The 17,170-nt window shown below is 45.2% G+C and overlaps 1 protein-coding gene across 5 annotated transcripts in view; it reads left to right on the top strand.

Moving 5' to 3' along the window:
• Nucleotides 1-17,170, top strand: part of RNF14 (ring finger protein 14) — a 74,550-nt gene that overhangs the window by 32,708 nt on the left and 24,672 nt on the right. For all 5 annotated transcript variants that reach the window (XM_040344613.1, XM_040344615.1, XM_040344614.1 and 2 more), the window contains one exon: nucleotides 8,322-8,825. In XM_040344613.1, coding sequence (XP_040200547.1) covers nucleotides 8,322-8,825 — 504 coding nt within the window. The remainder of the gene's footprint in view (nucleotides 1-8,321; nucleotides 8,826-17,170) is intronic.

Genomic DNA, 17,170 nt, shown 5'->3' with positions numbered 1-17,170 from the left:
CCTGGATTCCTCAGAGGCAAGAGTTTTTTCTCCCAACGGAAAAAACTACAGACACTGCAATCTGCGGTGCAGCGGTTGGCGACCCAGAAATAGGTGTCGCTTCGCTTTTGCATGAGAGTGCTGGGTCTGATGGTGGCCTCTTTCGAGGCAGTTCCGTATGCCCAATTCCACACCCGAGTGTTGCAGAAAGATTCTGTCACGTTGGAACAAGCTTCCTTCGTCTCTGGATTACCAGATTCGGGTGAGTCGACTGGTCAAGACCTCCCTAGTGTGGTGGTTGACATCTCCGGTACTTCGGACTGGAAAATCGTTTCTGCCGTGTCATTGGACAGTGATCACGACGGATGCAAGCCTCTGCGGCTGGGGGGAAGTCTGGGGTGTCCAGTCAGCCCAGGGGCGCTGGACTCCGGAGGAGTCCCGCCTTCCAATCAATGTACTGGAGCTCTGAGCGATCAAGTTGTGTCTCTCCAAGTGGTCTCTGGGTCTGCAAGGCCGACCGGTCAGAATCCAGTCTGACAACGCCACGGCCGTGGCGTACGTCAATCATCAGGGGGGCACACGAAGCTCGGCTGTAGCGACGGAAGTCGCGCACATCCTCCGGTGGGCCAAAAGTTACGATCGGTGATGTACATTCCGGGGGCGGACGCGTCAGACGCGTTGGTGGCGCCATGGGGTCACTTTCGCCTATTATACGCTTTCCCTCCTCTGAAGCTTCTTCCTCGCCTGCTGCGCTGATTGGAAGCCGAGGGGATACCAACAATCCTGATCGCTCCGGATTTGCCGCGCCGTCCCTGGTACGCGGACCTGGTGGCAGACGTCCCTTGGCGTCTACCCCTGAGAGAAGACCTTCTTTCTTGCGTCTGTCTCACAGGTGTGCAAGGCGGCGACCTGGTTGTCCGTTCACACCTTTACTAAGTTTTACAAGATAGATGTAAGTACATTTTCGGATGCTTGCTTCAGCCGCAAAGTTTTGCAGGCGAATGTGTCTTTGAGGAGCACTGGTGTATTGGGGTGAAGTTTGACTTTTGATTGCTGTTCCCACCCCTCGTTTTTTTACACTGCTTGTGATGTCCCTACAGTCAAGAATATAAGGTAGCTGTGTCTGTCAATGGACAAAAGAGAAAATAGGATTTTTGTACTCGCCGTAAAAAAATCCTTTTCTCTGAAGTCCATGGACCGACACAGCACCCACCCCTTCTTTTTAGGTTTGTACTCTTTTTTTGACGAACTGAGCTGCTCACTGCAGTGAAGAAGGGTTATGACCAGAGGGAAATGTCATTTTGTGCAGGGACTGTTCTAAACACAGGAAAAATGCACCACTTCACAGGCATACTTTAGACCCCCCCCCCCAGTCCGAAATTTAAAGGAATATTTCGCTTTTATTGTTTCACTTTTTAAGCATTATTAAAATCACTGCTCCCAAAAAAACTGCTGTTTTGAAAATGTTTTTTCTTGCATTGATACATGTCTCCTGGGGCAGGACCCAGGTCCCCAAACACTTGTTATGACAATACCATGCATATAAGCCTTTAAAATTTTGATTTCGCCCATAGACTTTTAAAGGGTGTTATGAACATAGGGCTCATCCCTTATCATGAGCATCTTGGATTTGATAATTATGTAGCACATCCTGTGATTAGTTAGATGTTGAGAATAAAAATAATCTGTCCAACTCTGTAATGGAAAATGTAATGTAAAAATAAATAAATATTACCTATATCTCTGAAATAAATGCACATTTTCATGTTTTAATCCCATTAAACATGCTACAGAAGTACAGAAATCTTACCGCTGATGTGCCAGAAATATAGTGTTCCCCTACCTTGCCATGATAACATAGTGTATTTTAGGCTCTAAATTCCAAAGCATGTGTTGTTAGCTCTGCCTACTTTACTTCTGTTCCTTTTTTTAAAGAACAAGGCCCTCTTTGTAATCTTCATAGCCCCTCCTTGTTTACAGCCAAAGAGCAAATTATTAGCTCACACGATTTCTGGCAAAATCAGCAGGTATGACAAAAAATAAATACATTGTTAATGGTATATTTAGCAGACCAAGGGGTAGAAAATTAGAGGGTTAGGGTTTAAATACACTTTAAAGCAGGGTTTGACAAATTTGCTTGGAATCTAGGAGCCAGCTAAAAAAGTTAGGAGCCAGAAAACGCGCCCCGTCCCGACGTTCTTGCGCGCAGAAGCGAACACATACGTGAGCAGCGCCCGCATATGTAAATGGTGTTCAAACCACACATGTGAGGTATCGCCGCGATTGGTAGAGCGAGAGCAATAATTCTAGCCCTAGACCTCCTCTGTAACTCAAAACATGCAACCTGTAGATTTTTTTAAATGTCGCCTATGAAGATTTTAAAGGGTAAAAGTTTGTCGGCATTCCAGGAGCGGACGCAATTTTGAAGCGTGACATGTTGGGTATGAATTTACTCGGCGTAACATTATCTTTCATAATCTAAAAAAAAATGGGGATAACTTTACTGTTGTCTTTTTCCCAAAAAAGTGCGCTTGTAAGACCGCTGCGCAAATAAGGCGTGACAGAAAGTATTGCAACGATTGCCATTTTATTCTCTAGGGTGTTAAGATAAAAAATATATATAATGTTTGGGGGTTCTAATTAGAGGGAAGAAGATGGCAGTGAAAATAGTGAAAAATTACATTAAAATTGCTGTTTAACTTGTAATGCTTAACTTGTAATACCAACGGCCACCACCACAAAAGTACACTAAATATTTAGAATAAGCGGGTAAACCACTTTAAAGGGTTTGTAAAAGTTTGTTTTTTATTTTCTAAATAGGTTCCTTTAAGCTAGTGCATTGTTGGTTCACTTACCTTTTCCTTCCATTTCCCTTCCTCAGTAAGCTGTTCTGGCTGACTAACCACCAGCCAGAACGGCTCGAATGATGGGGGCAGCTTACTGAGGAGAAACAGGAAGTGAGAAATTCAGACAAAGAAAAAAAACATTTAGAAGGGAAATCAAAGGAAAAGATAAGTGAACCAACAATGCACTAGCTTAAAGGAACCTATTTAGAAAATAAAAAACAAACCTTTACAACCCCTTTTTACCACTTCAAAACTGTGCCAATTCTAAAATTTCTCACATACATGTAAAAAATCTGTATTTTCTCGCTAGAAAAGTACTTGGAAGCCCTGAATATTATATATTTGTCTTATGCAGAGAATTTTTTTATGTCGCACCATATTTGCGCAGCAGTTAAATTTTTTTATTTTTTTTTGTAAAAGTTACTTAAAAGAATAAGTTCACTTTAAAAAAAAAAAAAATGCACATTCCTTGTAGGTAAAAAAACTTTAATTTCATTTGTTATTTTCTTTGTAGCTGCCTGTAAAGCATTGCACCCACGATCAGCAGATCGGGGGTCCCATGCAGGACTCCTACAGACTGTCAGTGTAAGCTTTCTGCCCATACATCATACTGGCAGGCAGTTTCACAAAGACCGGATGAATCAATGCACTACCACAGCACTCAAAAATTCCCTGGTAGTTTCTTGAGACCTACAAACTGGCAGCTGCAAAGGCTGCGCTCTTTTCAAATAGTGACAGCAGGTATGGGGAGAAGACTTCCTGGATGCTGTCACTGGGAGTACAGGGATCAGGGAGTGGCTGCAGGTTTGGAAACATGGTACATGTTCCAGCCCTAAAAACGGGTGTAACATGTAACCTGTTCCCAAAGGTGAACTTATCTTTTAACCAAATCCATGTCCCTTTTGGTTTCTGACGTTGCAAAGGGGGAAGAACTACAGAAGTTCCTCTCACTCTGTGTACAGCAGAAGATGCCACCGATCGGATCAGTCTCTGACTCCGTGGTGGGACGGTAGAGCCAGGTAAAAGTGATTGCAGGGTGGGAGGGAACCCTCTTCTGCCTCCTGTAAAAGCGATCAGCCACTCTGATGATCACTTACAAAATATGGAGTCTCCAGCTGAAGAAAACAGTACCAGGATCATGATTGTAGACTCAACCATGGTCCCGGTATAACCACCTCAATACGAGGCCAGATATATATATTGTAACGATCACCACCGTTTACGACCTTCCATCAACCCACGACAGCTTATCGACACTCCAACCAACAGGACCCGATCCATCCCGTTTCCCAGAATAAGACGAGACACAGCTCTGTGCTTTCTGGTTTCAAAATGAAGACAACTTTAATGGTTCACTCTCAGCTTTTATACAGTTTTCAAGGCACATGAACAATCAAACTCTCCACCCACACCCTGGGGGCTTCAATACACATATATATATATATATATATATATATATATATATATATATATATAATATATATATATATATATATAAACACTGATCGCTGTAAAAATGACAATGGTCCCAAAAATGTGTCAGAAGTGTCCGACGTGTCCGCCATAATATCGCAGTCACAATAAAAATCACAGATCGCCACCATTACTAGTAAAAAAAAAAAAAAATATTAATAAAAATGCCATAAAACTATCCCCTATTTTGTAGACGCTCTAACTTTTGCGCAAAACAATCAATAAATGCTTATTGTGATTTTTTTACCAAAAATATGTAGAAGAATAAGTATCGGCCTAAACTGAGCAAAGAAATATGTTTTTTATATATTTTTGGGGATATTTATTATAGCAAAAAGTAAAAAATATTGCCTTTTTTAAATTGTCGCTCTATTTTTGTTTATAGCGCAAAAAATAGAAACCGCAGAGGTGATCAAATACCTCCAAAAGAAAGCTCTGTTTGTGGGAAAAAACGGGCGTCAATTTTGTTTGGGAGCCACGTCGCATGACTGCGCAATTGTCAGTTAAAATGACGCAGTGCCGAATCGCAAAAAGTGGCCCGGTCATTTGGCTGCATAATGGCCCGGGGCTGAAGTGGTTAAACAAAAATTATCTGCATGGTCAAGTAGCTAGAAAGAAGCTTTTACTGCACCAATGCCACAGAAAAGGCCGGTAAAGCATGTCAAGGTTTTGTCGGGCATATTATAACCAAGCTTTTTTGTGGAATTGGCACTGTAAAGGCTTTTTTCTGGCTATTCTAATTTTTGTTCAAGTATTGTGCTCCTTAAAAACAACCACACCGTTTTTTTTCCAGAGCAGCCTGTATTTCTCCTGAGGTTACTTGTGGGTTTATCTTTGTATCACAAACAATTCCTCTGGCAGTTGTGGCTGCAGTTTTTCTTGGTCTACCTGACCTTGGCTTGGTGTGAATAGATCCCTGAATTTTCCACTTCTTAATAATTGATTAAACAGTACCTAATCTAAATTTTAAGGCTTTGGTTATCTTTTTGTATCCTTTTCCATCTTTATAAAGTTCAATTACCTTGTTACACAGGTCTTTTGGCAGTTCTTTTTTTTCTTCTTCCCATAGCTCAGTATCTAGTCTGCTCAGTGCATTTACGTGAGCGCTAACAAACTCATTGACTATTAAGGCTGGATTCACACATAGCAGGAGATTGTGACCGGCTATCTATGAAGCCGGTTCACACATTGCACAGGAGCCCTGTTGTGTGTCTTTTGGTTTGTTTCGGGTCAGAATTCAGCCCAAAATTTGGGCTGAAATCTGACCTGAAATGGTAAATGGAGACGCACCGGACTCCTGCTGTGAGCCGCAGCGTGCTGCAGTGTGAACCCAGCCTTATACACGGACACTAATTGTGATTTATAAGGCCACAGATGTGAGAAATTAACCTTTTAATTGCCAGTTTAACCTGTGTGTGTCACCTTGTGCCTCTGTACCAAGGCCAAACATTGTAAACTATCAATCAGGACCATTTGGGTGATTTCTGTTATTATGATTTAACCACTTCCCACCCGGCCACTGCATATGTACGACCGGGTGGGCGCTCTCTCTCCTTCTGAGTGGACGTTCAGGAACGTCCCCCAGAATGAGGGGGATCGCACACAGCGGCGCGATCCAAATGCGCTCGTGTCACTCGGACACGACCCATCTCAGATTGGCAGGAGGGCTCTGTGATTGGCCCTCCTGATCACATGACGGCCGTTTCCAATCAAATGTGATGTAAACAGAGAGCCGGTTGCTAGGCGATCGGCTTTCATCTCCTCACACATTAGTTGTCAGTGAGGAGAAGCGAGCGGATCGCTGCAGCGGACTGGTGATCAGTGACTATGAGCTGTTTTTTACAGCTTTTTACACACTGATCACCAGTCTAGTGTCCCCACACAATGTAAACACAGACATGTCCCCACACACATAGTAAAAACACATGTCCCCCACATATGTGACAGTAAAATCATATGTCCCAATGATTATCTGCACACATATGTCCGTGATCACCTACGCGCATCTGTACATGATCATTTGTGCTTATATCACAAAAAAGAAAAAAACGGAGTTGTGTATAAATACCTAAAGAAATCTCTATTTGTGGGAATAAAATTATAAAAATTTCATTTGGGCACAGTGTAGCATGACCTCGCAACTGTCATTGAAAATGCGAGAGTGCTGAAAGCTGGAAATTGGCCTAGGAAGGAAAGGGGGTGAAAGAGCCAAATATTGATGCGATTAAAAAGGAGCCAAATAACTGTGATAATAAATGATCACTATGCTTAAATTAAAGAGTTTTTTTGGCGTGATTAGTCATATTTTCAATAGCAATGCCAAAATGTTAAGATTTCTGCCAGGGTATGCAAACTTTTGAGCTCAACTGTATACTGCTGTTTATACAGGGAGTGCAGAATTATTAGGCAAGTTGTATTTTTGAGGATTAATTTTATTATTGAACAACAACCATGTTCTCAATGAACCCAAAAAACTCAGTAATATCAAAGCTGAATATTTTTGGAAGTAGTTTTTCGTTTGTTTTTAGTTTTAGCTATTTTAGGGGGATATCTGTGTGTACAGGTGACTATTACTGTGCATAATTATTATGCAACTTAACAAAAAAAAATATATATACCCATTTCAATTATTTATTTTTACCAGTGAAACCAATATAACATCTCAACATTCACAAATATACATTTCTGACATTCAAAAACAAAACAAAAACAAATCAGTGACCAATATAGCCACCTTTCTTTGCAAGGACACTCAAAAGCCTGCCATCCATGGATTCTGTCAGTGTTTTGATCTGTTCACCATCAACATTGCGTGCAGCAGCAACCGCAGCCTCCCAGACACTGTTCAGAGGTGTACTGTTTTCCCTCCTTGTAAATCTCACATTTGATGATGGACCACAGGTTCTCAATGGGGTTCAGATCAGGTGAACAAGGAGGCCATGTCATTAGTTTTTCTTCTTTTATACCCTTTCTTGCCAGCCACGCTGTGGAGTACTTGGACGCGTGTGATGGAGCATTGTCCTGCATGAAAATCATGTTTTTTTTGAAGGATGCAGACTTCTTCCTGTACCACTGCTTGAAGAAGGTGTCTTCCAGAAACTGTCAGTAGGACTGGGAGTTGAGCTTGACTCCATCCTCAACCCGAAAAGGCCCCACAAGCTCATCTTTGATGATACCAGCCCAAACCAGTACTCCACCTCCACCTTGCTGGCGTCTGAGTCGGACTGGAGCTCTCTGACCTTTACCAATCCAGCCACGGGCCCATCCATCTGGCCCATCAAGACTCACTCTCATTTCATCAGTCCATAAAACCTTAGAAAAATCAGTCTTGAGATATTTCTTGGCCCAGTCTTGACGTTTCAGCTTGTGTGTCTTGTTCAGTGGTGGTCGTCTTTCAGCCTTTCTTACCTTGGCCATGTCTCTGAGTATTGCACACCTTGTGCTTTTGGGCACTCCAGTGATGTTGCAGCTCTGAAATATGGCCAAACTGGTGGCAAGTGGCATCTTGGCAGCTGCACGCTTGACTTTTCTCAGTTCATGGGCAGTTATTTTGCGCCTTGGTTTTTCCACACGCTTCTTGCGACCCTGTTGACTATTTTGAATGAAACGCTTGATTGTTCGATGATCACGCTTCAGAAGCTTTGCAATTTTAAGAGTGCTGCATCCCTCTGCAAGATATCTCACTATTTTTGACTTTTCTGAGCCTGTCAAGTCGTTCTTTTGACCCATTTTGCCAAAGGAAAGGAAGTTGACTAATAATTATGCACACCTGATATAGGGTGTTGATGTCATTAGACCACACACCTTCTCATTACAGAGATGCACATCACCTAATATGCTTAATTGGTAGTAGGCTTTCGAGCCTATACAGCTTGGAGTAAGACAACATGCATAAAGAGGATGATGTGGTCAAAATACTCATTTGCCCAATAATTCTGCACTCCCTGTACTGCTTGTTACGCTTACACTTATAATACTATAAAATATGAGAATGTTCTAATCCTTTTGTTCTCAATATTTCAGCTTACGCTTTTGTGCCAGCATTTAGATGATTTATGGGAGGAAAATGGAGGATGTGTCGTTTTGTTTGCTTGGATGCAGTTTCTTAAGGAGGAGACTCTTGAGTACTTGAACATAAAATCACCTTATGAAATTCAACTTCACAATAATGGAACACACACCTTGATGAAGACCCATGAAAAAGCAAGTCACTGCGTAGCCACACCTGAAGAGGGAGCAGTTGACAGACGTGCTATCCAAGATGTCCAATCAGTGTCTGCCCTTACCAAACACATATTGAATTTTAATGAGAATCAACAAAAGAAATGTTTTGACAGCAAACCATTCTTATGCAATATCTGTTTCTCTGAGAAGCTAGGCAGTGAGTGTACATATTTTAAGGACTGCAGTCATGTTTACTGTAATAGCTGTCTTAGAGACTACTTTGAAATTCAAATCAGGGATGGAGAGGTCCATGCACTTAATTGTCCTGAGCCCAAGTGCACATCAGTCGCTACACCTGCCCAGGTAACCTGTTATTTATTTTATTTTTGTTCAAACTCTATATTTAGTTAGCCATGGTTTATGAGCCGAGGTCAGTTGCTTTGACGTTGCTATCCCTTAATAAATCTGCATGCAGAGCACATTGAGTGGAAAAATAGCTGCCTAGAAATTGCAGGGATAGCGCTGTGAAACTTTGGCATCAGTTCCTTGTGCTTGACCTTGGGATCTACGGTCACATGGTCAAGGATATGGGATGCACAGAGAACTGTCACTGTATCATACACCCTGCAATTTCCCTATGCAGCTCTGCAATAGAGAATCAAGCATTTCTTTGCTCAGCGCACTTTGAACGTACATTCACTGCTGGTGGGGGGGGGGGGTTCAGTCAGAGGCACAGCAAGCCTTAGTTCACATACATGCTAGTGCCCAGAAGAGCATCCAGCAGTTGTGATCCATTCTGACCACACTGTCAATGCTCTAGGCTAGGCTAATGAAATTAGTAGAATGGCTAAGCCTGAATGTGAATTTTTTAAGTCACTACTATGCAGTGCAAGAAGGTTGAAGTGCATACTGAATTTAAGTCATTAACAGTCCATTGATTATTTTCCTTTGCCCACTGTGTACATTATTTGCAATTTACCATCAGTAGGATAGGAATGTGCATGGTTGTCATTTACTATGACAATAAAGCCAAGAAAGCTGTTCTTTGTATTATTAGTCATCACATCCCGCTACTTTAATAATTGCTGTATTGTGGACTGTATCTAAAGCTTACAGCTTGCAAATGGCTCTAGTCGGAGGAAACCTTTAGGCCTCATGGTGGGGCTCTTCAAAACTTTTTTCTCATGGCAGCAAAAATGCTCCTAAGCTGCATTTTTTTAAATTATGTTTAGGCCTGACTATTCATTTAATTGGCCAGAATATTAATTTATTCTGGCCATTAGTGGAGGTTCACCCGAAAAGTTAATTTTTAACCTTAGATTGATGCTCATTTTGTCAAGGGGAATCGGGTAGTTTTTTTAAAATCGAAGTCGTACTTACCGTTTTAGAGAGCGATCTTTTCCGCCGCTTCCGGGTATGGGCTGCGGGACTGGGCGTTCCTATTTGATTGACAGGCTTCCGACGGTCGCATCTATCGCGTCACGATTTTCCGAAAGTAGCCGAACGTCGATGCGCAGGCGCCGTATAGAGCCGCACCGACGGTCGGCTTCTTTCGGCTACTCGTGACGCGATTTATGCGACCGTCGGAAGCCTGTCAATCAAATAGGAACGCCCAGTCCCGAAGACCATACCCGGAAGCGGCGGAGAAGATCGCTCTCTAAAACAGTAAGTACGGCTTCGATTTTAAAAAAACTACCCGATTCCCCTTGACAAAATGAGCATCAATCTAAGGTTAAAAAAATGTTTTCGGGTGAACTCCCGCTTTAAAATAAGGAAGAAATGCTCAAGCGCTAAAACCGCCAATTGTTAACATGCGTTTAGACCCATTTACCCATGTTTAGGATCGCCTCACTCCTCTCCTGAACGTACAAGTGGTGGGGTTTTTTTCTGCGTCAAAACTCCTGTTAATGCCTATAGTGTGCATAAACAAATAGGTGAAAAAGAAAAAAGGAGGGCGCACGACCTAGTGCATTACCACATATAAAATGTTTATTTAAAAGTAGAATGAAAGCAATGGTCCTACTCACAAACGAGCTGAAGTAGAAGCTTTTCTGACGTTCAAGCTGGATCTCTTGGCAGGACTTGATAACAAAAGGATCGGACGGTACCTCAAACAGCTGACGCGTTTCTTGGGCGCACCCCTTTCTTCAGAGCCTAGGCGGTCCGTGGTACCTCTCTCCTGTGTGCCCCCATATATGTATGTGTGCATACATGCGCATCCAAAAGTCTAGAGCCAGGTGACCATCAATCAATCATTTTGTCAGAAAATCTTCTACTTCAGCTCGTTTGTGAGTAGGACCATTGCTTTTATTCTACTTTTAAATAAAAAATGTATATGTGGTAATGCACTAGGTCGGTGCGCCCTCCTTTTTTCTTTTTCTTTTTAGCTATATAAACACCCATTTGTTCTGAGGAGGGCTGCAAGACTCTAGACCTTGCCCTAAATTAAAGACTGGACTACACTACTTTTATCAAGAGAAACCGGAGCGCAGGAGATTATTTGTTTTGTGAACACATAGGTGAACATGTTTAGAAGCAGAGAAAAAAAAAGCTCAAACTTCTGTAACTGGGAGAAATGTGAAGACTAGAATTGCTGCTTTTCATTCTGATAATGCTTATAACCTAGGTGTTAGGCAGAATCTCTGGCTTCAGTACTGGGTATTATTTTCATAGTAACATAGAAGTATGCTTTTGTACTCAGAACTCGGACATGAAGCCATTTGATTCCTGTCTAAAGACTTAGACTGTCGCACAATGGCTGCTGAATAAAAACATTACCCAGTCTGCACTCTGATCCTCACCTTCAGAAGAGATCATATAACCAAGTGCCTAGACCAGTTTTTCCCACGAGAGGTCCCCAGGGGTTCCGCCACAATCTGCCGTTTATCACAAGCAGATGAATGGCGGATCACATCGGGCTGCGGAGAAAACTGACATGAGCATGTGTGTGGGTGTGACATCACTCGGGAGAGGAGGGAGGAACAAGAATGGGCATGTGAGACGCCATTGCATCCCATCAGCTTCCCTGAGCTACTCTGCATGAGGTAAACTTCTACAGATGCCAGCATTGTACCCTCCAGATTCCTCCTTTCCACCCCCCACCCATAACTATACTTTACTGGCTGCCCTGTACTATTCTTTCCTAGACCCCGTTACTATTCTTTCCTTGCCCCCCAATGCTATTCTCTCCTGCCCCCCCCCATGCTATTCTCTCCTGGCCCCCTCTATGCTATTTTTCCTGGCCCTCCCTATGCTATTTTCTCCTGGCCCTCCCTATGCTGTTCTCTCCTTGCCCTTCCTATGCTGTTCTCTCCTGGCCCTCCTTATGCTGTTCTCTCCTGGCCCTCCCTATGCTGTTCTCTCCTGGCCCTCCCTATGCTGTTCTCTCCTGGCTCTCCCTATGCTGTTCTCTCCTGGCCCTCCCTATGCTGTTCTCTCCTGGCCCTCCCTATGCTGTTCTCTCCTGGCCTTCCCTATGCTGTTCTCTCCTGGCCCTCCCTATGCTGTTCTCTCCTGGCCCTCCCTATGCTGTTCTCTCCTGGCCCTCCCTATGCTGTTCTCTCCTGGCCCTCCCTATGCTGTTCTCTCCTGGCCCTACCTATGCTGTTCTCTCCTGGCCCTCCCTATGCTGTTCTCTCCTGGCCCTCCCTATGCTGTTCTCGCCTGGCCCTCCCTATGCTGTTCTCGCCCTGGCCCTCCCTATGTTGTTCTCGCCTGGCCCTCCCTATGCTGTTCTCGCCTGGCCCTCCCTATGCTGTTCTCGCCTGGCCCTCCCCATGCTGTTCTCTCCTGGACCCCATTATTATTCTCTCCTGCCCACCCCTAGACCTTCAGAATTAAAGTCGGCACTGAAAGGGAACTAAATCAGCCTTTTCTCTAGAAAATTACAAATATTTAGCTCTCCCTTACTGGTTCTTTTCTTTATCGTACATCACGGGACACAGAGCGGCATATTCATTACTATATGGGTTATATGGAGTACCTTCAGGTGTTGACACTGGCAATCTTCAAACAGGAAATGCCCCTCCCTATATAACCCCCTCCCATAGGAGGAGTACCTCAGTTTTTACGCCAGTGTCTTAGGTGTTAGTCATGGTTTAGCTTGCCTCCGCATCCTTGGGATTAGGTGAGCTAACCGGTTCTGTCCAAAAAAGCCTCAGCGCTAAAGTGGTCAGTAACCGGACCCCAAACCCTTGGGGTATAGCCCATAATGCTTTTCTTTTTAGAGAGCTGGACCCTGGGCCCAGAACTTAGAAACCTTTGGGTGCCTAATGTTTCTGTTGCCAGAGTGCTATATGGGCCCAGGACAGTGGATCCTTCATAGGAACCCAGGGCCTGAAGGTCTAGACATCCCCACCGAGATGGGGGAAGATTGGGCCTCTTGCTTGGCAAAGTCCTGCGGCATGGAGCAGGTAAGTGAGGGGAAAACTTGCGGAACTTGGTTCTTAGCAGGTTTTTTCTGGGGGGTCACAGGGGACATGCCTAAAGTTATGCATTGCATCTGGCAAACTAGTCACATATCATAAAGATAGGATGGCTCTATATGTATATTCCCCATAAGATGTGACCTCCCTTGTAGTGTTGGAAAAGCATTGAGTGGGGCCTGTGTGATATAAAGATATATGTGTGTGTCAGAGAGCTATGCTTACCTGCAAGCCTCCAGGCAATGCTCCATTCAGTCTTCCTCCTCAGTGCCTGCCATGCAGGCAAAACGCTGACCTCCTCGTGTGTTCCAGGCTGCAGTTTGCTGGAGCAGAGAGGCTCCCTTCCCCCCAACCCCCCCTGTCGGGAGGGGCATTTCCTGTTTGAGATTGCTGGGGGGGGAAGGGCGGGTCAGTGGCTTAAGGAAGGGGCGGCCCTTCCTTGTTTGTTCCATTCAATACTTTGGAACTAGGGAGGAAAGACCAGAACGGCAAGCACGGGGCGCCGAGGACACACAGTGGCCAGAAAGAATATTGCAGTCTTCAGAAAGACTGTTTTTCAAGCCTAGGAATAGGCTGTTTCTTTTCCATCTCATAGTTTTTCTTGCAATACTACTCAGGGGGACAGAATGTTTTTTTCTTTCCTAGATTTGAAAAAAAAAGATTTTTTTTTGAAAAAAAAAAAAAAAAAAAAGTGTCATCTTGGGGAGAGGAAGCATTTTTTTGTCCCCCAAACAGGTGTTTGGGCATTTAACTATTTATAAGTCCCAGGTACCAATAAGTAGCGGGTGTACCTCGGTATTGTACCATGGCATCAAAGAACAAGGGTACAAGAGGTGGGGATTCCCCCAGAGAGTCTGAGGCCTCGGACAAAGCTATGCCGCTGCTTTCCCCACAGGGAGCCTTGGGGCCATCGGGATCTGGGGCTGGAGCTGACGCGAGTCAGTCCAACCCTAAGATGGTCACGGAGAAGGTATTACTCACCTCTTTAAAAGAGATGCAGAAAAGCATGGGAAAAATGATAGCCGCAGCTATGCGGGGCAGTAAGCGGAATAGATCTCCGTCGCCCGAGCGCGGACCCTCAGAGGAGGAGGTCCTTTCCTCAGGGGAATTGGACGACCTCTTGGACAAGGACCAAGTAGGTTCAGGGATCGAGGATCCGGATACAGAGGAGTCTGGGGCAGTCTCCCTGAGGGAGAGCTGGTGGATTCAAGGATTGTCGGACTTGGTCCATAAGGCATTCAACTTGCCAGTACCAGATCTCCAGGTATCGACGGTTTCAGCTTTGGGCTCACTGAGGGCGCCTCAAAGCAATGCTGTGTTTCCGATCCATCCTCTATTAGAGGGAGTTTTTTTGTTCCAAGATTGGAACAAGCCAGATAAGATCTTCTTACCACCTAAAAGATTCTCTGTCCTATATCCTATGGAAGATAAATTTTCCAAAAGATGGGCTACTCCTGCAGTGGACGCAGCCATCTCATGTGTTAACAAATCGTTAACATGCCCTGTAGAAAGCATACAGGTGTTCAAGGATCCAGTTGATAAGCGCTTGGAAGCACTACTTAAGAACTCCTTCACTACTGCTGGGGCAGTAGTACAGCCAGCTGTGGCTGCGATTGGGGTTGCTCAAGCATTATCGGATCAATTTAAGCAGATGCTTAAACTTATTCCTGCCCAGCAGGCAGAAGAATTTTCGGATGTCCCTAAAGCCATTTGTTTTACGGTAGACGCAATCAAGGATTCTATCCAGCAAGCGTCACGTTTATCGTTATCCCTTATCCATATGAGAAGACTCTTATGGTTAAAAAGCTGGGAGGCTGAGCCCCCATGCAAGAAGCTCCTGGTAGGGTTCCCCTTCCATGGAGGACGACTCTTCGGAGAAGACCTAGATAAATACATTCAGACCATTTCAAACGGCAAGAGTACTCTCTTGCCAACTAAGAAGAAGGTTCAGGGGCCTGCGTTTAAACGACAGTATTCCCCTGGGCAGGGGCCCTCTAATACTAAGCAGTATCAACGGCCTCCTGCAAAAGCAAGCTTCGGCTTCAACAGCAGATCACAAGGACAGGCTGTTAGAGGCAAAAGGCAGTGGTTTCGCAAACCAGCAAAACCAGCCCCCAAGCCAACCTTATGAAGGGGCGCCCCCACCCACGAAGGTGGGGGGAAGGCTGCGACTCTTTTCAGAGATTTGGGAAGCCAGCATTCCCGACGAGTGGGTACGGTCTTCCGTGGCCACAGGCTTCAAACTAGATTTCCTAAGGTTTCCTCCTCCTCATTTCCAGGAGTCGAGGATTCCAAACGATCCGGAGAAGGGAGCCGCATTAAGTTCGGCATTAGATCATCTACTTTCCCAGGAGGTAATAGTAGAGGTACCAGTCCTGGAACAGGGGCTAGGTTTCTACTCCAACCTATTCATCATCCCGAAGTCCAATGGAGATGTCAGGCCAATTTTGGACCTAAAGATGGTAAATACATACCTAAAGATCCGCTCATTTCGGATGGAATCCGTGCGGTCAGCAGCTACCACACTCCAAAAGGACGACTTCATGGCGTCCATAGACATAAAGGATGCCTACCTTCATCTTCCAATTTATCAGCCACATCAAAGATATCTACGCTTCATGGTGGCTTCGCGTCACTTCCAATTCGTGGCGCTTCCCTTCGGGTTGGCTACGGCCCCCCGGGTGTTCACGAAGGTCCTAGCTCCAATCCTAGCCAAACTAAGGATCCAAGGGGTCACGATCCTAGCATACCTGGACGACCTCCTAGTCATAGATCACTCGTCTCCTGGCTTGGAGCGAGCAGTGGCCCTCACGGTCCAATACCTCGAGAGGTTCGGCTGGGTCCTAAATCGAGAAAAGTCAGCTTTCCTGCCCACAAGGCAGTTGGAATATCTCGGCATGAGATTAGACACAGAACAACAAAGAGTGTTTCTACCTCTGAGGAAGGTCAAAGCCATCAAGGAATTAATCCTACTGGTTCTAAGCAAGAAGGAACCGACTATTCGCCTATGTATGAGGTTACTAGGCAAGATGGTGGCCACATTCGAGGCGGTACCATACGCCCAGAGCCACACTCGCATCCTGCAGGCAGCCATCCTGTCAGCATGGAGCAGAAGGCCACAGGCCTTGGATATCCCGTTGCCGCTCTCATCAAGAGTCCGACAAAGTCTGTGTTGGTGGTTAGACCCTCAGAATCTACTGAAGGGGAAGTCTTTCAGCCCAGTGGCTTGGAAGATAGTGACCACAGACGCCAGCCTGACGGGCTGGGGAGCAATTTTGGATGGTTGCACTCGCCAAAGTACTTGGGCAACGCCAGAGAAGCAGTTGCCCATCAACATCTTGGAGCTCAGAGCTGCTCGACTAGCCCTCAGGGCTTGGACGTCAAAATTGCAGGGGTTCCCGGTGAGAATTCAATCAGACAATGCCACGGCCGTGGCATACATAAATCACCAAGGGGGAACCAGGAGTCAAGCCGCTCAGAGAGAGGTGAGCTTGATTCTCCTATGGGCAGAGGCTCATGTGCCCTGCATATCGGCAATATTCATTCCAGGAGTGGACAACTTTCAGGCGGACTTCTTAAGCCGCCAGACTCTATTGCCGGGGGAATGGTCTCTGCATCCACAAACCTTTCAAGCACTCTGCCAAAGATGGGGAGTGCCGGACGTGGATATCATGGCATCGAGACTCAACAAGAAGCTAGACGGGTTCATGTCCCGCTCAAGGGATCCGATGGCCTGCGGAACCGATGCGTTGGTTTACCCTTGGCATCAGTTCAAACTTCTTTATGCGTTTCCCCCGCTCCAGTTACTACCCCGCCTGCTGCGCAGGATCCGGGTGGAGCACATACCAGTCATCCTGGTAGCTCCAGCATGGCCCAGAAGGGCATGGTACTCACTAATCCTAAGGATGGTAGTGGGAGACCCTTGGACTCTTCCTCTACGGCCAGACCTGCTATCGCAAGGTCCGATCCTCCACCCTGCCTTACGGCATCTAAATTTGACGGCCTGGAAGCTGAATCCCTGATTCTCAGGGGTAGAGGTCTGTCTCAGAAAGTAATCTCTACCCTAATCAGAGCCAGGAAACCGGTCTCTAGGGTGATTTATTACAGGGTCTGGAAGGCCTATGTAGGCTGGTGTGAGTTCAAGCGATGGCTTTCTCGCAAATTCACCATTGATAGAGTTTTAAGTTTTCTCCAGCTAGGAGTGGATAAAGGATTGGCATTAAGCACAATCAAAGGACAGATTTCTGCTCTGTCAGTGTGGTTTCAGCGGCCGCTGGCCACCCA

The sequence above is a fragment of the Rana temporaria genome, chromosome 3, assembly GCF_905171775.1.
Source record: "Rana temporaria chromosome 3, aRanTem1.1, whole genome shotgun sequence".
Lineage (NCBI taxonomy): Eukaryota > Metazoa > Chordata > Amphibia > Anura > Ranidae > Rana > Rana temporaria.
Note: the sequence above shows the minus strand (reverse complement) of the source record. Positions and strands in the feature narration are given on the sequence as shown.